At 49.9% G+C, this 22,485-nt stretch overlaps 1 protein-coding gene across 3 annotated transcripts in view; it reads left to right on the forward strand.

Moving 5' to 3' along the window:
• Positions 1-22,485, forward strand: part of ITGA9 (integrin subunit alpha 9) — a 363,974-nt gene that overhangs the window by 37,474 nt on the left and 304,015 nt on the right. For all 3 annotated transcript variants that reach the window (XM_058729394.1, XM_058729396.1, XM_058729395.1), the window contains exons 5-8: positions 5,674-5,741; positions 13,553-13,682; positions 16,364-16,449; positions 19,165-19,233. In XM_058729394.1, the coding sequence (XP_058585377.1) occupies positions 5,674-5,741; positions 13,553-13,682; positions 16,364-16,449; positions 19,165-19,233 (353 nt within the window). The remainder of the gene's footprint in view (positions 1-5,673; positions 5,742-13,552; positions 13,683-16,363; positions 16,450-19,164; positions 19,234-22,485) is intronic.

The raw sequence follows: 22,485 nt of genomic DNA on the forward strand, positions 1-22,485 counted from the left end.
CGTGGTGGAGAGCAGAGAGAGACAAACTCCCTTAGGTCTTTCGGGACTCACAAGAGGGCACCACGCCCATTTATGGGGGCTCTACCCTCATGACCTCACCTAATGCTGGTCACCTGCCGAGGCCCCATCGCCTGATACCGTTGCATTGGGGATTAGGGTTTCAAGATATGAATTCTAGGGTGACGCAAACATGTCGTCTGTGACACACGGTACGTTGAATGCAGGTCTGTGATTTTGTGCCTGTACAGTTGCTTGCTTCTGCTTCTGAAGTTGGCAAGATTGGTGGTGGATTCTGGGTGTGGAAGGAACTATCTCAAGGCTACAAAACATTAAAACCCTTTCAGAATTTTTGCAAAGAATACAAAACGTGACATTTACCATCGTAACCGTTTCTAAGTGTGCCGTTGGGGTATCGCATACATTCGTTGTCGTGCAAACACCACTGTCCATCTTGAGAACTTTGTCAGCGTCCCAGACCGAAACTCTGTCCCCACGAGACAATGCTCCATTCGCTCCACCGCACCCCCACCGCCGCCCCCGCAGGCCCTGACAACTGCCATTTTCCTTTCTGCCTCCATGAGTTTCACCACTTCAGACGCCTCATGGAAGTGCAATCATACAGTATTTGTCCTTTTGCGACTGGCTTATTTCACTTAACACGATGTCCTCGGGCATCCGTATTGTAGCGCGCATTAGAGTTTCCTTCCCTAAGACTTCATATTCCACTGAATGAATGCCACAGTTTGTGTATCCATTCATCCATCGATGGAAAACTTTTTTTTTTTTAAAGGATAAGAATTTTATCACTGCAGATGTGCTCTGGGAAGCATGATGGTGTGGGCATTCAGGAGCCCTGTCCTTTCATCCTGACTCAGCCTAATTTGCTGTGTGCCTTGCAATACATTCCTTGCTCTCTCGGAGCAATAGTGACTCCATCTGTAAAATAAACGGATAGGATTCGAATTATCGACATGCTCTAAAGATCTCTTCCCGTCTTAAAGCTTCTCTCCATTGTAAGTTTCTGGCTTTCTGTAGTTTGCCTTATAATGCCCACCATTGCTTAATTATTAAATATTTAAACACAAATTTTTTAATGTTTATTTATTTTTGAGAGAGAGAGGGAGAGACAGATACGAGTGGGGGAGGGGCAGAGAGAGAGGGAGACACAGAATGTGAAGCAGGCTCCAGGCTCCGAGCTGTCAGCGCAGAGCCCGACGCGGGGCTCAAACTCACAAACCGCAAGGTCATGACCCGAGCTGAAGTCGGATGCTTGACCGACTGAGCCACCCAGGCGCCCCTAATTGTTAATTATTTTGATAAAATGGTTTCCTTTCTTCTCTAACCTAGCTATTTAGGTTATTTACTTTTTTTTTTTTTTTCCACTTAGACTGTGGTCCCTTGCAACTGAGGATAGTTTTGTCTTTTCAGTTTTACATGTTGAGCTGCCCTTCTTACTAGCAGAGATTTGTCTTCCCGAATTCATTGTCCTCTAAATTGTAGTTTAATGATTAGTTACTTGGTATTCACTCAGAAATTGAGCAAAAATTCAGAAACGACTTAAGACTAGAAGGCTATTTTTGTCTCTGTTTCATGGCTAAGTTCAGGAGCTACGGGAAAAATAATTTTAAAATTGACGCATTGCAAAGACTATCTTTGAGAGCCGAACCTTTCTGAAATAGGAAGAGAGATCAGAGGGAATAATATGTTACGCTGCATGTAAATCTTGATCTTTCCATGGGTTGGTTTTATCCCACCAGCAATTGGGGAAGAGGTGCAGGAGGTGACCCCACCCAATTAAATTCTTGATTGAATTAAAATTCATTAGTGTAAGGTCCATGTATTGAGTCGTGGGTTGTGAACACTTGGAAACCACTATTTTTTTCCTCTCTGAATTGCCTTCTGTTTAGACAGGGCTTAGTAAAGGCAGCAGCTCACCCAAGGAAAATACTACCATTTTTAGAACGGAGGAGCCACACAGCTTAATGGATCAGCGTGTGCCCCAGGCCAAGAAATTCAAACCCACCCACGGCAACCTGTTCCCACCTCCATCGTGTGATTTCCAGGTCCCCTTGTTCAGCCACATCTTTGGCTTCTCGGATTCAGTCCCGCTGGATTAAACGGTGTTAGGTTTGTTGTTGCATCCGTGGGCTGCTTTCATGCCAAGCCTGATTCCCCTTTGCTGCTTCAAGGTGGATAAATGTTTTGTTCCACGGCGGCAGGGGAGGGTACCGGCTTGTTGTAGCTCTCTGCCTGGCCACATCCTTGGGGCAGGTGGAGATTGTGTGGACATGGCCAGGAGTCGCCAATGTGGGGCCCACAGCCTGTGTTTGTGCAGGAGAAGTTCTTCTGGGGACACAGGCATCTGGAGGTCCCACCCCATCCTTCCAGCCTGCACTGCCTGGACTTCTCAGTGGAGGAAGGGATTGTGACCTGGGCAGGGGGTTTCTTGGGGACGCTGGGATGGGGCAGCCTCTTGTCTCCATGCCTACCTCCCTTTTCAAAGCTCTGGGGTATACAGGCTTTCCTGCCGTCTCAGGAACTGGATCTGAGCATTCTGTCCCTTTCCTCCTGAGGCCCCAAAGGGAACGGAATTGCCCGAGGTGGAATTAGCCAATCTAGGTTTACAAAGCCCAGAAACATCGATCCTGTGGGTCCCTGCCCTGCTCCAATCCCAACCACTACCACCACCACCCTTAGGCCTTTGGGGTTAGTGGTGGCCCCGGGCGGGGGGCTCAGGATTCCTGGTACCCAGAACACAACTCCTTGTGAAACGAGGCTGGGGCTGGTGGTCAGGGAGCCTGACCTATTGGAAGGCAGAGGTGAGGGCTGGCAGAGCAGTGGGGACAAAGGTCTAAAGCACGTAGGTTGGAGAGTTCCGGTGCTTCGCGGCTGGAGGAATGTGCGTGCTCCTCTTCTGTCTCCACCTGGGCCTTGGGGCTGTGCACAGAGCCACTTGCCTGCGTGCTCCCTTAGCATAGCAGCGCTGGCACTTCCTCCTAACTGGCACAAGGCTGGTGTTGGGGACAGTGAGATGAACCAATTCATCTTGGTGTCGAATCAGCCATGATAAACAAACACATGCTGTGACGGGGAGGGGGTATGATTTACAGACACCTCCAGGCTCACCTGGGCAGAGAAGCTGTTCTGAGCAGGAGTTCCAGAAGGCCGTGGACAGCTCAGAATAGGCACGTGTCTGATCCGGTCACACCAGCTGAGCCTTCCTAGACTTGAACTGCCGTGACTGCCTCTCCTCCCCGCAGAGTATGTGTGGTGGGATGGGGTGGGGGTGGAGGCGTTAGGACTGGATCCTGTTCCAAGTTGAAGGGGTGACTCGGAGTTACAGAAGTTTCTGGGAGTTCAGCGCTCTGGGTACTAGTCACGAGCCGCACGTGGTTTGATCCCTTGTTCTAGAGCATCCCAAGAAGGCAGGTATAGACCCTTGGGTCTCAGAAAGTCAAAGCCGGTGGGATCGTGCCTGTTTTCTGTGTGTCCCTGGCCCTCAGACCTCTGATGAGGCCGTCCCAGCTTGGGGAGCCCGGGGCTGGCCTCTAACGGTACCTCGATGCTGGCTCAGGACTTTTTCTTGGGGCCGGGGGTGGGAGCACTGCTAGCTCCCAGAGTGGCCGTGGCTCCCTCAGGAGCCCTGCGTCCTGCTCCTGGCATAGAGCTGACCAGCACAGTTTGGAGATGAGATGGAGAAAGACACGTTTTCATATCTGCTATTTTTGGAGTCCCTGTTACAAAGGAGACCTTGAGGCTATTTTCTTTGAAATGTCAAAGATTCCTGCGCAGTCCTTACTCATGTCATACATTGATGAGGCTGAACCGATGTGTCCTGCTCTGTCCCTTCGTTCAGCTGGTGGGGTCTGAATTTTCTTCGGTTCATTTGCATGAGAGTTACATTTGGCTGTTTAACCCCCGGAGGCAGTGGGGGAGGATACGCTTTTTGCCGGACCTTCCAGATGTAATATAACTGTTTGTTCGGGTTGGGACATTTTGATCCTTCTTGCCATTATGCTATTTGATGTAGGATTTAGTATTAATTTTTATTATTTCTTGCCATCAGACAGTTTGATGCATGATGTCTTTATGACTTTGCATAAGCCCCACTTCCAGCCCTGGTGCAAGATTTTTGCAGAGAACAGGTGGGGTCCATTGTCCCTGGGTTGCTTGCTGACAGGCCTGTGAGTTCTCCTTGTAATAACAGAACAAGGCTGGAGGAACTGATTTAGCCCTCTCAAGGAAGAGGAGTAACTCAATTGACATTCCGTTGTAATTTAGCAGTCGGTTAATGGCCACTTACTGGAAAATGTTACCAGGCTCTGCGGTGAGTGTTGTTAGAAACTGAATTACTCTGTATATTTCCCCAGGGTCCTTTTCCCCCTTCTCCTCTAGTGCACACTCGAGCTGCAGGAAGTGGCTTTTTGTTGCAATCATAGCTTCATTGTTCCTCTGGATTATTTATTTTGTTTCAAAATTAAATATATTGCCTTTAATGGTAGCAGAGATGTGCCAAGAGCCCCCCGGGTGACAGGAGGATCACTGGGTTATTCTGTTGGGTAGCCCAGGCCTGCAGGTGCCCAGGGGCAGGCAGCCATGAACCTGTATCCAACAGTGTTGGTTTCATGTGTAATTAATCAGAGTCACCTGAGCAGAATGTCGCTCTCTCTCTCTCCCCGTGTCTTTACCCATGTAATTATTTCAGCCGGCTGGTCACTGTATGGGTTTTGAGTAATCACTCACTCCACAGAGCCTTTGATAGGCCACAGAGGTGAACAAATGTGAATCTTGGCTTTGCCATTTACTAGCTGTGTGACCTTGAACAATTCACCTAACCTCTCTGAGCCTCAGGAGTTTTGCCTATTTAACCGATGACAGTATGGGCTCCCAGGGATAAGAGACCAAGGCAATGGCGTGCGTGGACGCAGCTAACAGTGCCTAGAACGTGCGAAAATATCTTCTTTCCAACTGAAGAATAGAACATCAGCAACAGAATGCCCCCTTTGTCGGGTCAGAGTGTTGAGAACGGCGAGGGAACGGTGGAGGAAAAAGAACTTAACTGCCTGTGTTTATTTTCACCTGGAGAGAGCTTCCCCTTTTATGGAAGATACAGGGGTCAATGTATAGTGTCACCATACCCCATCAGTGATAGTGTAACCGAGTGCGGGGCAGGTCTGGTGGGGTCCCCTCTTCCTGCAGCCCCAGGCTCCGATGGCTGGTTTCTGGCTGGATGGCAGGAATCATATTGCCTCCAGCTCTAAGGAGGGGTTGTCTTCCAGTGGACTCCACACAGGGATGGCCACATCATTCCATTTCTGGGTCATGTGTTCAGCTCCTTTTCCTCCCGGGGCGCTCCATCCTGTCTGGAGTAAATGAAATAATCGTCACCCGCCTCCCACTTAATTACCACGGCTGCCGCTCCTCTCACCCCTACATGCGTGCAGGAAGTCCGCTGGGGCGCTTGGGAGCCTCACGGCCCGATGGCACCAGAGCCTGGAGTTTTGAGGTCTGGTGGATTCCTGAGACTTTCCTTCCACACCCCAGCCTGGAAGGCGTCCCTGGGCCCGACCCACAGCGGTGCACGGGGAAGTGGCCAGCACGCTCAGCTGCTCCACACACGACCGGTACAGACTGACGAGGCTGTGGTTTGCTTCTTTCCTTCCTCCCCTCTAGAGTATAAGAAGAAGTACGGAGAGGAACACGGCTCCTGCCAGGCTGGGATAGCAGGCTTCTTCACCGAGGTGGGTGTCGGCCGCTGAGCATCTCTGCCCTCCTGCTGGTGGTGTTTACTTCCTGGCTGACGGTGGTCTTGGGAGCTTCTTGAGACGATGCCTCCAGTCGCATCCAGGGAAGGTTATGGAAACCGGCGGGGGCACCTGCTGGCCAGAAAGCACCGGGGGAGGGTGGGCGGGCTCATCTGGAGGATACACCTAGTTGGACGGTTTCTCTAAGGAGTCCTCTTGACTCGGAGACCCACGGAAGGAATTGATTCACGGGAGTGCAGGTGGGATGATGCTCAGTCAAGCGTGTGTCTCGTTGCTGGCAGTGAGGAGGATGTATTAAGCGTCACCTCCTATCATTCCTGTGTCCTAGGTGGAGACATCATAGGATTTTGTATGTAACTCAGCCAGCCCCTTTCCCAAATTGCAAAGGACCGTGCACTTGAATACTCATGTGCCTGTGTAGTGGCACCATGATCTTTGGCTGCTGGTACATCTTGAGGGACTGTTCATAAGTGAGTCTTACCTACTTTGAGTGTCCCCTTCGCATCTGCCCCTCGTTTCTCAGGCATCATTTTGATTATGTGCCGTGTGCGAAGTTCCGTGTCAGGTCCTGTAAGTGGCCCAGTCATCCAGGTGGTTGTCCAGGCCCAAACGAAAGAGTACTTTTCCTTTAGAATTCATCTGCACTCCTGTTATTTGAACCTCCAAAACATATCCCAAATATGACCGTTTCAATTCCCCACCATCATCACCCTCTGGAAAAGCCACGGTCGTCACCTGGAGATGCGCTGGTTTGATGCTTATTTATTAAAAAAAATTTTTTTAATCTTTATTTATTTTTGAGAGAGACAGAGCGTGAGCAGGGGAGGAACAGAGAGAGAAGGAGACACAGAAACCAAAGCAGGCTCCAGGCTCTGAGCTGTCAGCACAGAGCCTGATGCGGGGCTCGAACTCACAAACCATGAGATTATGCATGATCTGAGCCAAAGTTGGATGCTCAACCGACTGAGCCACCCAGGCACCCCTGATGTTTGTTTATTTTTGAGAGAGAGAGAGACAGACAGAGTGTGAGCAGGGGAGGGGCAGAGAGAGAGGGAGACACAGAATCCGAAGCAGGCTCCAGGCTCTGAGCTGTCAGCACACAGCCTAATGGGGGGCTCGAACTCACGAACTGTGAGATCATGACCTGAGCCGAAGTCGGACGCTCAACCGACTGAGCCCCCCAGGCGCCCCTGAGATGCTCTGGTTTGAGCTAGTCTCCCTGCATCTGCTTTTTTTTTTTTTTTTGTAGTAAAATATACATAACATGAAATTGACCATTTTGACCATTTTTTAAAAGTTTATTTTGAGAGAGAGAGAGAGAGCCTGAGTGGGAGGAGGGGCAGAGAGAGGGGGAGAGAGAGAATCCCAAGCAGGCTCTGTGCTGTCCATGCACAGCCCAACGTGGGCTCAGTCCCACTAAATAAACGGTGAAATCATGACCTGAGCCAAAACCAAGAGTCAGTGGTTAACTGATTGAACCGCCCGGGCGACCCTCTATTGACCATATTGAAGCAAACAATCCAGCGGTATTCACTGCATTCACAGTGTTGTGGAACCATGGCCTCTCTAGCTTGACAACATTTCCATCACCTCAGCCTGCATGTGTTCTCCACTCCCACCCTGTGTTTTCTGCACAGCAGCCCGAGGAATCTTTCAAAATCGAGCCCTGTCGGGGGCACGTGGGTGGTTCAGTCGGTTGAGCGTCCGACTTCGGCTCGGGTCACGATCTCACGGTTTGTGAGTTCGACCCCCGCGTCGGGCTCTGTGCCCACAGCTCGGAGCCTGGAGCCTGCTTTGGGTTCTGTGTCTCCCTCTCTCTCGGCCCCTAACCTGCTTGCATTCTGTCTCTGTCTCTCTCAAAAATAAATAAACATTAAAAAAATTTAAGGAAAAAAAAAGATTGATCTCTCGGATTTGTTTTCGCAGACATTATATGCTGGAAACAAACTCCGTTGTTTTCCTAAACGTGTAGTTCTTGTTGTCATATTGGTCTGCTGACCAGGTTTTCTCACCCCACTGACTTGAAATCCTATCCTGCCATATGCCAGGCTCATACACTTCTTCCATCTCTGTTGCACATTTAGATGGGGTAACTTCTGGGGCTGTCGCTCCTCCAGGAAGGTCTAGTAAAGTATGACTCAGCTCAGTAGGCAACAGGGAACCACTGTCAGTCCACAAGCAGGTCACGGACACCATGGATGGCAGTGCTGAGAGAGAAAGGCTGGGTGGGCTGGTGTGGCCAGGACTTTAAAAGTGGGAGGGCCTGGAGGGAGGCCGGGGGTGGGGGGGGTGGTCTGTGATGGGGTCCAGCCACAAAACAACAGGGCGGGAATAAGAAGCGAGCGGAGCAATTGGAGAATATCAAGGCCGTATCAGTGGGCTGGATGGCCAGGGGACTGTGGTATAGACGAAGTATGTGTTGAGCCAGGGTTCTGGAGAACAGTAGTGCCCCAGTGGGAAGAAGGCTGTCTAGAGATGAGTCACCGGAGGAGGGAAACGGATAGGTGTGAGGTGATGGGTGGGACACTCAGAGGTATTTTTGCAAGATGCTTGGACGCAGAGACCACAATCCCACCCGAGTTGGAAACTCGGATCTGGCCATTGCTAGTACGTCTGCAAGGGGGCTGGGTACGCTCAGCCTGGAACTGGGGATGGGGTGGGGGGAAGGAGGCCTCCTTTAGCCAGCAGGGGAGAAAAAGTAGACTCATTACAGAAATGAGAAATGAGGGCTCATCAGAGCCGTTGGTGGAGAACTAAGGGAGAGAAGGAGTTCCCAGGGAGGGGGTGTCCTCATGGTCTCACCAGCCAGAAGGTCAGGGAAGGCAGGGCATCGGGGCCAGGCAGAAGGAGGTCTTGGTAGGAGGAGCGGGAAGGGCAGGGCCGGATGGGAACTCAGGTGCCTGTGCCAGCTGCTGGTGACCAGAGGAACGGGAGCACCTATTGGAACTCGAGGCTCTGGGAGCCACGGAGTCTCAGCATGTGCCGGCCGGGCAAACAGCAGTGGGGCTGGAGGGCATGTGATGTGGGGTTGTGGGGCCAGGGAGTGGGAGGCTCAGCCCTCTGACCCGGCCACCGTCTCCTGGCTGCCCTGGGCTTTGCCTCCCTAAACAGGAGGTCTTTGAACTCACGGCCTCTCTCGTTTCTGGAACTTCAGCTGTCGGAGGCCGTGCAGGAAATGTGGTTGAAAGGGTCAGGCAGGACTTCTCCCCTCGCCTGCCCTCCCGCTGACCTCGTCACTTGGGCTTGCTTTTGCTGTGGGCTCGGCTGTTCCTGCACAGGGCTGGCAACTGCTTCTGTGGCCTTCCGGATGTGGCCACGTTGCCCCCAAGGACGCTGGCCCAAGGCGCCTGCTTGGCCTGAAGGTCTGTGACCCAGGGGTTACCAAAGCTGTCTGCGTTATGGATACCACGTGAGTTTTAGCCTGTTACTGAGGATAAGGGAGAGCTTCCTGGGACCTTTATTGTTGTAGCTCTGGAGGACAGAGACAGATCCTTGTGAGTAGCTAGAGGAGACGTGGACCGGCCCACCCGTGTAGGAGCACTACCTCGGGAGCCTGGAGACATCTGGGTGAAGTCTGGGACACAGACTTCTGTTGCAGAGCCTGAGTGCCCATCTGCCCTGCCCCTACCTCCGCTCAGGCCAACTTACAGCTCACAGAGAAAAGCCTGTGGCTCCTGAGGCACACCCCACGCCTCTGTACCTCTGGAGGTTCTGCTAACGTGTACCTAGGGAAAAGGCCCGCACTGTTTACGGAAGGGATTCTACATGTGAGTCAGGCGGGGTGGCCTTTGCCTTGCAGAGAAACTTGCATTTCTGTGTGCCATTTGCATGGGCTGTTTCTGGGTGGTGGGGGGCTAAGCGTTGAGGCCATTTTCCTGGCGCTCGTGAACAGTGCCACAAGGGCGCAGCCCATCCCTGGTGACCGGGAGAACCGAATCCAGGGAGTTTCAGGAGGACAGTATCCTGCCTCTCCCCGTGGGTCTCATGCTCAGCTTCAGGTTATCTAGTTTGAACCAAGGGAGAAGGAGGCATGAACACAAAGAGGAGAGGCAAGATAGATAAGAGCTGTTGGTTTTAAAGGTTTTTGAGGAGATGGGGTGCCTGGGTGGTTCAGTCGGTTAAGCGTCTGACTTTGGCTCAGGTTATGATCTCATGGCTCATGGGTTCGAGCCCCGTGTCGGGCTCTGTGCTGACAGCTCAGAGCCTGGAGCCTGCTTTGTGTATCCCTCTCTCTCTTCCCCTCCCCTGCTCGTGCCTTCTCTCTCTCTCTCTCAACAATAAATAAAACATTAACAAAAAATAAAGGATTTTGAGGAGAGGGATTGCCTTCTTAGACTCTTTGTAACGTTTGTGAGAGGGTGGGTGCAGGGATATATTAGACATATAGTTCTGAGTCTTTAAGCTGAATTTATTTTATTTTATTTTATTTTTTAAATATATATTTTTAAATATTTATTTTGAGAGAGAGAGGGGAAGAGAGAATCCCAAGCAGGCTCTGTGCTGTCAGCGCAGAGCCCGACGTGGAGCTCGATCCTACAAACTGTGAGATCGTGACCTGGGCCCCTGATTCCAAAATCTAGAGTCAGATGTTTAACTGAGCCACCCAGGGGCCCCGATGCTGGATTGATTTTAAATCATCAGAAAGCAACGTGTCTACCAGCTGGTGTCCTAAAGAGCCTCACGGGGGTCTCTGGTGATGCTCAAGGCTTTGGCTTAGGAGGGGCTGCAGGTAGAGAAAGCTGTTATATGGTGTGTGCGATTGGCACCAGGGATATTGGTCCTTATGTTCTTCCGTGGCCTGTGTGTTGGGACACCGATTCCAATTTCCTTTCCGAGTTCAAGCCCAAGGAAAAAGGCTCTCTCCTCTGACGAACCGATCATTTGTCTAACACTCGTTCTAGAACTAGCACAGTCCCTGCACGGAACAGATGAGTACAGGGGGTGGGACTTAATAAAAGCACCACCACATGTGTGTTTTCAGTGATGCGTTCTGAGTGTGGAAAGTGATATGCTTTTTTTTTTTTTTTTTTAATTTTTTAATGTTTCTTTTTGAGAGAGAGAGAGCATGAGCAGGGGAGGGGCAGAGAGAGAGGGAGGCACAGAATCGGAAGCAGGCTCCAGGCTCTGAGCTGTCAGCACAAAGCAGACGTGGGGCTCGACCCCTCAAACTGAGAGATCATGACCTGAGCCAAAGGCAGACACTCAGCCTACTAAGCCACCCAGGCGCCCACAGTGTTGAGGCCAGCTCTGCAGAGGAGGGGTCAACCTGGAAGGGCGTTTCTGGAATAGGACAGCATGTGGGGAACCCTAAGGGCCAAAGGAGGGGTGGCTGTGTTTTGGGAGCAAGAGGCCTTGATGACATTGGAGTGTTTAGTCTCCAGTGTCTGCGTGGCCCTCTCCTTTGGTGTTTTTGTGCAGCTGAGGGGTTTCCGTTAAAGTTGTCTTTGAACCCTTTTGGATAGAATTTTTTTGTCTAAAGTATTCTGTATGTTTCCGTGTCACCTTCCCCAGGGAAGGCCATACAAAGGGACTGAATTGGTCTGTGTCTCTAGTAGAAGCTTCTATATGTAATCGTAGGTGCTTCATATTGTTGAAGGAAAAACTCATGATTTTGTTAGGAAAATAACTTTTATTGATTCTTAGTGCAGTGTAGCTACTTTGGAAAATATAATCAAGAGACGGCATTCCCCGTTGGGGAAGGGAGGAAGGGAGGAAGGAAGGAAGGGAGGAAGGCCTCAGCCAGGGTCATCCAGTGGACACAATGCTGTAGTGGGCACCACCCTGCCTACAGCGGCCACACTGTGTGCTCCGTTTGGAACACAGTGGGCGTTTTGGGAGGGGACTTCCTTGTCAGTGTCCAGTCATTGTTCTGGAATTTTGAAAAACAAAATAAATTTTAGGGATGAGAGAGAGACATAAAGAGAGAGATGGGGCGCCTGGGGGGCTCACTTGGTTAAGCGTCTGGCTTTAACTCAGGTGATGATCTCATGGTTCATTGAGTGTAAGCCCCACGTCAGGCTCTGTACGGACAGGGGTGGGGCTGGCTTCAGATCCTCTCTCTCTCTGCCCCTTCCCTACTTGCGTGCTCTCTCTCTCTCTCAAAATAAATAAATAAACTTAAAAAAAAAAAAAAAGAATGCCAGAAGAAGGGAGGGATTCCTGTAATCCTTATCACCCAGTGGAAAAAACCATAAACGTTTGGGACGTATGCTGCTCGTCTTTGTTTTGTCTGTCTTGCTCCCGTATGCATCTTTTTTCCTTTCTAAAACATGATCATTGACTGTATATCGTGTGGCCTGTCCTTATTAACTTAGCACTTTGTGATTCTGTCTCAGTGCTATCAGATCTACAGTATTTTTATTGCTGCAGGATTCTGTTGAATTGGATGTGCCATGGTTTAGAATCCCCGCTGTTCGACATTTAGGTCATGTCCAACTTTCTTTAGCACAGTGATGATGCCTGTTCTTGTGGGTAAAACCATGCTGTTGTCCATGCTGACCCCCTTAGGTAGGTACATCACTTGGGAGCACTTGGAATGCTCATCAGCGTTGCTCATTGGGTGGTTTTGTAGCACAGACCTGCTCTCGGCCCCGTTGAGGGCACAGGGCCATTTGCCCCCACTCCAAACGCTGGAGACGGCTGTGTCTCTGTGTTTCTGGGTCTGTTTTTTTTTTTTTTTTAAGTTTATTTTGAGAGAGAATGAGAGAGCATGAGCAGGGGAGAGACAGAGAGAGAGAGAGAGAGAGAGAGAGAGAGAATCCCAAGCAGGCTCCACACTGTCAGCACAGAGCCCGAAGCAGGGCTTGAACTCACAAACCGTGAGATCACGACCTGAGCCGAAACCAAGAGTCAGACGCTTAACCGCGAGGTGCCCCCTGGGTCTGTTTTTATTTTTTTTTTAATTTTTTTTTTTTTCAACGTTTTTTATTTATTTTTGGGACAGAGAGAGACAGAGCATGAACGGGGGAGGGGCAGAGAAAGAGGGAGACACAGAATCGGAAACAGGCTCCAGGCTCCGAGCCATCAGCCCAGAGCCCGACGCAGGGCTCGAACTCACAGACCGCGAGATCGTGACCTGGCTGAAGTCGGACGCTTAACCGACTGCGCCACCCAGGCGCCCCCTGGGTCTGTTTTTAATAGCAGTGCTGTCTCCTGCTGTCTCGAGTCCCTGTCCTTCCCTTAACCTCTCTGCCCTTGTACTTCTGTTGTGAGTTCGCAGTGGGCCACAGCAGCCACAAATGCGAGCTTCAGAGCCCTTCCTGGGAAGAGCGTCCTGAGCGAGGACGTGGGGATCTCCCCGGAGTGCTGGTGCACAGTGTGCGCAGAGATGCTTCTGGTCACTGGTTTTCTCCTCGCTCTGTGTGGGGGAGGTGGGGTCGGAGGCCAAGATGCTGAGGGGGGTGCTGTCTTTTCATGAGCTCTGTTTCCTGGAATTCTGTGATTTATAAGGATGTGCACTGATGCCATTTCCTCGTTTGATCCAGGCGTAAAGGTGAGGGGATGTGCGTGAGCTCCCCCGTGGGTGGGCTAGGGACCTGGTACGTGAGTCACTCTGTCGTCACCTCGCTGCGTTCTCCCCGTCTGTATCCCTGCCGACCCTGGGTGTTTGGTGGATCCCGTCATGCCAGGGGACCCGCTGAAGTCATTTTTATTGCTCAGCGAAAGAAAGTCCGGGGTGTGAGGCGTCTTTCACGGAGTTCTTTGATGTGGCTGTGGTTCTCCCTGCTCTCACCTGCACTCCCTCTTCCGCTTCCTTCCGCGTTGACCTCTGGGTCTCTCTTCGGCAGGAGCTGGTGGTGATGGGTGCCCCAGGGTCCTTTTATTGGGCCGGGACGGTCAAGGTGCTGAACCTTACGGACAACACCTATTTCAAGCTGAACGACGAAGCGATCATGAACAGGCGGTACACGTACCTGGGTGAGTAGCTCAGGGACGTGGACAGGTGAGAAGGGGAAACGGGAGCGATTCTCGCCAAGCTCACACACTATTGCTTTACGGGGGGAAAGAAGGGTTTATTGGCTTTTACGGGTATTGTTCCAATTCGGTCCACTTTCCCTCCGGGCACCTCACGTGGAGCCTCACACCCAGCAGGGAGAGAACAAAGGAGGGCTCTGGATTAAAACTGTGATCATGTTGCAGAGCTGGAGGCAGACATTTTATTTTCTTGTTTGAGCCATTCCTCAAGTTCAGATACAACATGAGTGCAATAGAATCCTGGTTTTCCACGGCATTTCTTTGGGTACAGCCTCCGCTTCCCGGTCTCAACAGCAGTTGCAAATAGAGATGATAAGAAGCAATAATTAGCATGATGGATGGCAGGGTAATGCTGAAGGTGAACCACAGGCTCAGAAGATTTCTCTTCTGTTCTCAGCTCTTTTAACCTTCTAGAAAGAAGATAGATACAACCAAGAGATAGGCTGTCTTTGTGGGCGCGAAGATTTTATGTGGCTCTTTTCCTTAGTTCACGTCCTGAATGCTATCATTCTGGATATTATTTTCTCTTTTTTTTAAAAAAAAAATATTTATTTAGAGAGAGTGCAAGCAGAGGAGGGGCATAGAGAGAGAGAGAATCCCAAGCAGACTCTGTGCTGTCAGCACAGAGCCCGACACGGAGCTCAGTCTCATGAACCAAGAGATCATGACCTGAGATGAAATCACGAGCTGGATGCTTAACTGACTGAGCCATCCAGGTATTCCTGGATACTATTTCTTTGAATTCCTGAGACAACCGTACGAGGCAACTATTATTACCCACGTTTTGTAGGCAAAGAAACCGAGGTACAGAAAAGTACGCAACTTGCTAAGATCACGTGGCTTGTAAAGAGCAGAGTGAGGGGCTTAAACCTGTGGTTTCAGAGCCCAGAGTCTCAATGCAGAGCTGCCTCCTGGGCTGTGGAGACAGCACTGACCACTGGTATGGACCCTTCACTCGGCTGGGAGCATCTTGGAGGTAGGGAGTTGGTCTGACGTTTCCAGGACTTGATAGAGTGCTTGGTACACAGCAGGGAGTTCCAGCGTATGTTTGGTAGATTGGAGAGTGGAGAGAAGGCAGCAGAGAGCTTGGTTTGGGTTTGGCTTTAGGGTCTGGGATAGGTCCTTTGAACTTGAGGGCCCATGGCTTCTCCCTGTGTACCAGAGACCCTTGTTGCTGAAAGGCTTTCAAGGGTCACTCGAGGCTTTGCGATCACGCGTAATACTCTTAGGTAATGTGGTCAGGCCACATGGTCAATAAGGATTGATCACAATAGGGTATCATCACAAAATCCAAACAGCCTGTGATCACAGCATTAAGGGTATAAATGTGAGGACAAGGTTTGGGAATATATGCTAGCTAGAGAATTTTCAGCCTGCTTGTGAAGCAGGAGACATTTAGACTAAGCTCAGACAAATTTTGCCTTTGTTTCTAGGCTCCTTTTGCGTCCAAACTCTTCCCTCATCCATCCACCCACCCACCCACTGTCAGCTTCTTTCTGCCTTCTCTTAGGAGGGAGGGTGGCATAGTGGTTACCGGCAAGGGCTTTCGAGATGCACAGATTGGATTTGAACCTTGCCAGGTTATCTTGGGCATGTTACTGAACCACATTTAGTCTCAGTTCCTACCTCTGTAAAAGGGAAGAAATGATCATACCTTCCTCATTGAATTGTGTCATTAAAAGATGCTGGCGTCCAAAGACATGCATAGGAATGTTCACAGCAGCTTTATTTGGAGTAAAGCGGGAACAACTGGAAACAGCCCAGGTGCCCAGCAGCGGGAGAATAAAGGTGTTATGACCTATTCATACGGTGGACCATTGCTCGACAATGAAAAGAAACGACTCTTACACTCAGTATGGATGAATGTCACAAGTGTGATGTTAAGTGAGCTTCTAGAACACGTAAACCTAATATATAGTGATAGGAATCCAAATGGTGTCTGCCTGAGGGAGGGCATTGACTTGAGAGGGTAGGAGGGAACCTTCTGGTTAGAGTTCTATGCTTCTGTTCACTCTGGGTGGTGGTCACATGGCTGTGTACATGGGGCCACTTTCAATGAGTTCTCTACTTCAAGTGTATGTGCTTCACTGTATGAAACTTCTATCTCAAAAAGAAAAAAACAGGGGTGGCTGGGTGGCTCTGTTGGTTAAGCATCCGACTCTTGGTTTCAGCTAAGATCATGATCTCACAGTTCATGAGCTCGAGCCCCACGTTGGGCTCTGCACTGACAGTGTGGAGCCTACTTGGGATTTCTTTCTCCCTCTCTCTCTGCCCCTTCCTGGCTTGTGCTTGCTTTCTCTCTCTCTCAAAAATACATACAAACATTTTTAAAAGAAAGAGAAAAGCAGGTATAAAGTATTTAGCACAGTACCTGCTTTAAAGAGGACCCTCAGAAAGCATTCTTTCCTGCCCCTGATGTCTTGGGGAACATGACTTTTTGTGAGATGAGCCATTTCAATGTCAGAAGACTGACAGCTGTTTGTTCCCTGTGGCTTATGTTCCAAAAATAGCTGGGTCGTAACTGTCCAGATTTAAGGGATGCTTGAGACCCTTTTTTCTCTGGTGGCTCTTTTTCTCCCCTGCCCTCTCTCATCCTCTCTTTGGTTAATGTCCTCCCTTTGCAGGCTACGCAGTGACTGCCGGCTCCTTCTCTCGCCCGTCCACCACCGACGTGGTGGGAGGTGCCCCCCAGGACGAAGGCGTTGGGAAGGTGAGGAGAAAAGTCTGCGCGAGAGCGTGGGGCCAGACCTGAGGGGGAAGCATGCTGCCCCTGTCGTAGAGGTTTGTCACTTACTCGGTCCGAATGCCCTGCTGGATGGCTGGCAGGTGAAGGGTGACCTCGTGAGTCTCCTGTCGGCCTCCTTCCAACTGCTTTTGCGAGTGTGCCTTGAAAGCTGAATCAGAGAGTGACCGCTACTCCCAGACCTCGCCCTTCCCGGCCCCTTCTCATCTCGGCTGCGTTCTGCAGCTGACTACGTGTGTGTGAGATTATTGAGACCGACCGTTGGCACCGTGGCATCCTCCAAGTGAATGGCGTCCAGCGCCCTCCAGCTTCAAACTGTCCACTCTGCCAAGCTCTTTCCAATCTTGGCTTTGACTTAATAGAGCCAAGTCTAGTCCTGGGTATCTTTGGGACTTTACTTATCTTGGGGCCTAGGGTCGCGTATTTATTTCCCCAGTGGTTTTTTTGTTTTGTTTTGTTTTTAACGTTTATTTTTGAGAGAGAGAGAAGGAGCGCAAGTGAACGGGGGAGGGGCAGAGAGAGAGGGAGACACAGAATCCAAAGCAGGCTGCAGGCTCCAAGCTGTCAGCACAGAGCCAGACGCGGGGCTCGAACCCACGAACCACGAGATAGTGACCTGAACTGAAGTCAACACTCAACCGACAGCCACCGAGCGGCCTGTTTCCCTAGTGTTCTAGAGCCAAGACCAGTTCAGCCCAAAGGCTGGACCGGGAATATGTGGGTCACTTTTCCTAAAGGATTTGCCCAGAGTATAGGAAAGACCTAGACTGGATCTAGGGCTGTCTGAGTTGCCTTGGGAATCATGGCCTCAGGGGGGCTGAGAATACGAACAACCATGCTTGCTGATTCTTTAGCTCCAGGGTATGGGAAATCTACATCCATTAGGTCTATATGAGTCTGGAACCTGCGTTTTTAACAAACTACATTGGGTTCTCTGATAGAAAAGTCTGAACAAAGGAATGATCTTTGGACCTGAGCCCATGGGGTGGACCTAGAATAGAGTCTGGCCATATGTCCGGGGGCTCAGAGAAGTGGGGTCTGGGTTCTAGAGAGGCCCAGATGGGCCAGAACCATTGTTAATTGGAGCCATGAGCCAGCAGGTCAGTGTGGTCAGCTGACTGGGCTTCACTGATGCATGAGGGTCATTTCCCTGCATGCTCCTGGGCAGAAGTTAGGAGCCTCAGCCCTCATTTCTGGAAGTGTCCCTTCCTCCCTACGAACACTGATGCTGGGGAGAAAGGATCTTTGAAAATGAAACCAGATAAAATGTTAGGGCACTGAGCAGGGCGAGTCATGCAAGAAGGAAGCAGATCCTTTAAGATCACATGATTCTTCTACATGGTAGAGTGAAGAAGCACCAAGACCTGTCCCCACGCTGCTAATGTCCTTCAGGAAAGAAGCTGCGTGCGTGTGACCAGGCATGTCTGTAATGTTGGCAAAAATGCTTACCTCCTGGTTCGCAGCCATGCGGATGCCTCAGTGCATCCTTTTCTCCCCAGTTACAAGGACTTTTATCTAATCGCATTGTTTTCCTTTCAGGCTTGTGATAGCCTTAAGATAGTCAAGTCTTAGGACAAGAACCGTATTTGTAACGGATAGAGCCAGACAGAGAGAATCTTGTATTCTGTTAACAAAAAAAGAACCTGAAAATGCTTCTTTGAGTCGGATCGTGTGAGAGTTGCTGGGGAAATTGGGCGTAGTTGATAAAGTTGCTGACTGTCCCATTCCCAGGGACACTAGAACAGACCTCTGGTCTGCAGGATTTTGGTGGTTAATCATTTCTGGGGTCAAGGGCACAAGCACGTTCTCACTAAGGCGGTGGCTGCTTACGCCACAGGAGTGTCCCTGACCCTAGTTCTCAAGGGACGCTGTTCCCGTAAGATGCGACTTGAGAAAGAACTTCCATAGTCCTGTCACTTGGGAAGTTCCATATCAGTGATCCTCTTTGTGGTAGAGACCCATGGTATTAATGTGCACACTAAAGGCTCTCAAAGTCCTACAGCAGAGGCATTGATTTAATGTTTAATTCCTTTTTTATAAAAAAAATTTTTTTAATGTCTATTTATTTTTGAGAAACAGACAGACCATGGGTGAGGAGGGGCAGAGAGAGGGAGACACAGAATCCGAAGCAGGCTCCAGGCTCTGAGCTGTCAGCACAGAGCCCGATGTGGGGCTCGAACCCAACTGAGCCACCCGGGCGCCCCTAATGTTTAATTCCTATTTCCCTGAGCAGATCTCCCGGCTCTGGTGTTCTATGGAATCACTTTGGAAGACTGCTTTGTCTAAAATTCTCCCTTCCACCCCTCTGTCTTTCAATGCTGTACCTGTGACAGCTCTAACTCCTAGGAAGGAAAGAAATATTTCAAGGAAGAAAATCACTTTATCTAAGAGGTGAATTGTTGACCAGTAATTTGCAAGGTTCTCGGGACTTACTGGGCACGGCTTCCATAAACGATGTGGTCCAGGAGCAGAGGACGTGAATTCTGCCCAGGATTGAAGGACACTCTTTTCGCAGAGTTGGTAAAATGCAAGGCCCACTGACTTCCTCATTATCAGCCGACTGAAGCTTGTGATGCCTTGTGCCTGGTTGGCCATTTAAGTAGGACTCTCAGGAGGGTGCTGATTAGTACCTTTGGTCATCGCTTCCATCCTAACCAATTTTTTTTTTTTTTCATTCCTTAGGTGTATATTTTTAGAGCTGATCGAAGATCGGGCACCTTGATTAAGATTTTTCAAGCATCAGGTAAAAAGGTGAGGCTCTTGGCCCTAGTGTCGTCTTTTTGCTTGTGGGATGTCATCATGTGGGAAATCAGTTCAACCCACCCCCTCCCATCCTGAGCCCCGCATCACCATTGCCACAAGGACTATTGTGATGCACGCAAAGAAGAACCAAAGGAAAGTCACTCAGCAACTTTGAGAACCTCGAAAGAGAAATCGCTTGGGAAGGCTGGCTTGAAATTAGCCCTGGACGAGGTTTGTCTGCCTGTGTCATTTTTTCCTGGTCCTGGCCCTAATCCTCTCTCCATTTCCTGCGTGCTCCCATTGCACTGTACCATAGTCTGAAATTAAGGCAGGTAGAGAATCCTTTGACTAATAAGCAACATTTTTTATGGGCTTCTCCGTCCTGCACACCTTAGTGTGGCTTAGATCAGCAGGACTGTCGAGACTGGCTGCTCTTGGGACGCACACATTTGGGCTCGGAGGCCGGGGGATAATTTGGAGGCTTGTCTTGGTAGAAGGCTTTGTGGGCTTTGGGAGGAAGCACAGGACACCTGGGACTTGGGAGGGAGATTCTAGGAGGTGGGAGAATGTGGAAGGTGGTTTTACCTACCACCGCCCTCAATAAAAGTGGGGACAATGACTGTTTCCTATGTGGGTGGGCACATGCCCCGGCCCATTTCAGGTCCCCCTGTGGGTTAGACCTGCTTTGCTCCAGGCACCATTACATACTGTGCTGGTGATGAATATTCCCAGTTCCCCAAATCCCACTCACAAGTAGAAATTGGTTTTCAGTTTTTTTTAAAAAATGTATTTTTTTTGTTTGTTTTTGTTTTGTAATTTTTTGTTTGTTTCTGATAGAGAGAGAGAGGGAGACAGAATCCGAAGCAGGCTCTGAGCTGACAGCAGAGAGCCCGATGCGGGGCTCGAACTCACGAGTGGCAAGATCATGACTTGAGCTGAGGCTAGATGCTTAACCGATTGAGCCACTTATGTGCCCCCCGCTTTTCTTTTCAATTTTAACAGCCTTAATGTGTGTACTTAGTATAGAACTGTCATAATCTTTTCAGTAAAAAAAAAAAAAAAAAAATGCATCACTAAGTCAGTTTTGTGAAGAGTTCCCCGAGAACAGCTCTGCACTCCCCTGGGAACTGCACTGGCCTATTATTTTAACATTTCCAAAACCCCAAAGCAACAACACTGGAAAAGGATGGTGAACAATTCAGCAAAAAAGTTTTTCCGAGCACCCCTTACAGTTAGACAAGAAATAACTCTGTGCCATTTGTGGTAGAAAGAGCCCCACAGAGCAAGGAGGGTGTGAATGTTCCTACCATTTTATATTTTTCTTAAAAATAAATGGGTAAGTGTGCCTACTGTGGGAAAGCCAGACCCCCACCCCGCCCATTCATATCTACCTGGGCTTGAAAGCACAACGTTAAAGGACGCCCCACCCCTAGCTTTATTGAGATATACTTGATGTATGGAGCATTGGGTGAGTTTAAGATGTTGAACACAGTGCTTTGGTACATGTGTCTTTTGTGACATCACAGTGTGGTTGAAGGGACACATCCGTCCCTTCACGTAACTGCTCTTCTTTAAGGACTCTGAAGTGGCTTGTGGAGCTGCAACACATCTGTCACCCAGTTTTCAGGATCCACCTGTGCCTCTGCACCTGCTGCCTCCGACCCCCCACTCCCAACCACCGCCTGCTGCCTGTGCCCAGGGCAGGCCCAGTTAATGCCGGTCATCCTGGCGTTATTAACAGCCTATAACTATGCCCCCCCTCCTTCTCAAAAACCTCCCAGTGCAGATGACAACTTACCTGGTCACCCATCTGTGACTGGTCACGGTCAGGTTTGTGGCCACAGGTTTCAGAGTGGGCGGTGGGAGAGGTAAACATTTGAGAAGCCCCTTGTGCACACATCCCGAGGACTTTATGACGTGGGGTCCCAGGACAGACTGGCCTTCGTGTCTGCTTGGATGTCCTGATGATGTGTTGGGGCTCCCTGGGAGGGGACTGAAGGGCTCCACGGCCATGTCACCTGTCATTTTCGTGAGGGCTCTTCTTGCCCTCACTTTCACCACTCTGGCTTTAGGGCCTTCCCTTTCTGCCTCTCACTCTCCTTCCCACTTCTCTGGTTTCTACCTTGATCCCCACCGTCCGCTCCCTGATTTTGAAAAAGACCATTACTCTCTTTATATGTCCTATTCTGCTTCTTTGCCAGAAGAAACCAGGAATTCTAGTCTGACTTCTCCGTTATTTCAGAGGGAAAGGACATGACCGCAGGCTTTCAAGGGATGTCAGTAGCTCTTTACCCCTGTGTCCAGAGTCACACACATGGGGGAGGGTTCCGACTCAGTCCACCACTGGTCCACTTCTGCCTTTGTTCGTCCAGAATTCGGTCAGGCAACCCTATCTCTTGACCTCATCGTAAGAAAAAAAAATACCCCCAAATTCTGGTTTTTATTGGTTGACATCCTTCGAATAGTGCTCCTAAGAAATCACCAATATGTGCTCAATCCAGGTGTTGATTTAGACACATGTCTCCACTTTTCCAGACTGCTGGGAGAGCTCTGATCAAGGAACACCTACCCCAAAGCATACCACTGCCATATAGGAGTTTTACTGAGTTAACGGGGTATCTGAAGTGTTTGTATGTCAAAACTTTAGGAAAAGTCACGTACAGGGATTTCTGATTGAACATTGACGAAGATGCCAAGTTAAATAGCCCGTTGGAATGAGAATAACCATTCCCCTGGGGCTCAACCAGGGCGAACAGCCAGGTTCTCCGGGCCTTTCCAGCTTGTTTATTTGTTTGTTTGTTTTACTAAAGTCCAGATAGAGTGATTGGCAAAGCCACGGAATTGGAGCTGGCCGCTTGGTTTCCGCCTGACTCTGAGTTCTCCCCACACCCTTCTCCTTGGGGAATGGCTGGTCGCAGGGTGGGGTGGGTTGAGCACAAGTGGGCCTCGGCGTGTGACTGGGGCAGGGCCCCTGTCCCAGAGTTCACTGCAGGAAGTACACCGCAGTGCCTTCCGCTGCTCACACTCCCCGGGGCGGCTGCAGCACACCCCAACACTGGAAGAGAATGCTTGTTCCCATCAGCAGAGCTGGAGCCCTTTGATTTGAAAACATTTATTTTAAAAGAATGGCTTTTTTTTTTTTCTTTCCAACAGAGGTTGCAAACCGGCAGCCTTTGGAAAGAATGCAGCCTATAAATTCTTTTGTTGGGCCTGCCGGTATGTTTGTTTGTTTGTTCTTTTTTTTTATTGTGAACTCGTTGC

Source organism: Neofelis nebulosa, chromosome 5 (genome assembly GCF_028018385.1).
Source record: "Neofelis nebulosa isolate mNeoNeb1 chromosome 5, mNeoNeb1.pri, whole genome shotgun sequence".
Taxonomy (NCBI): Eukaryota; Metazoa; Chordata; class Mammalia; order Carnivora; family Felidae; genus Neofelis; species Neofelis nebulosa.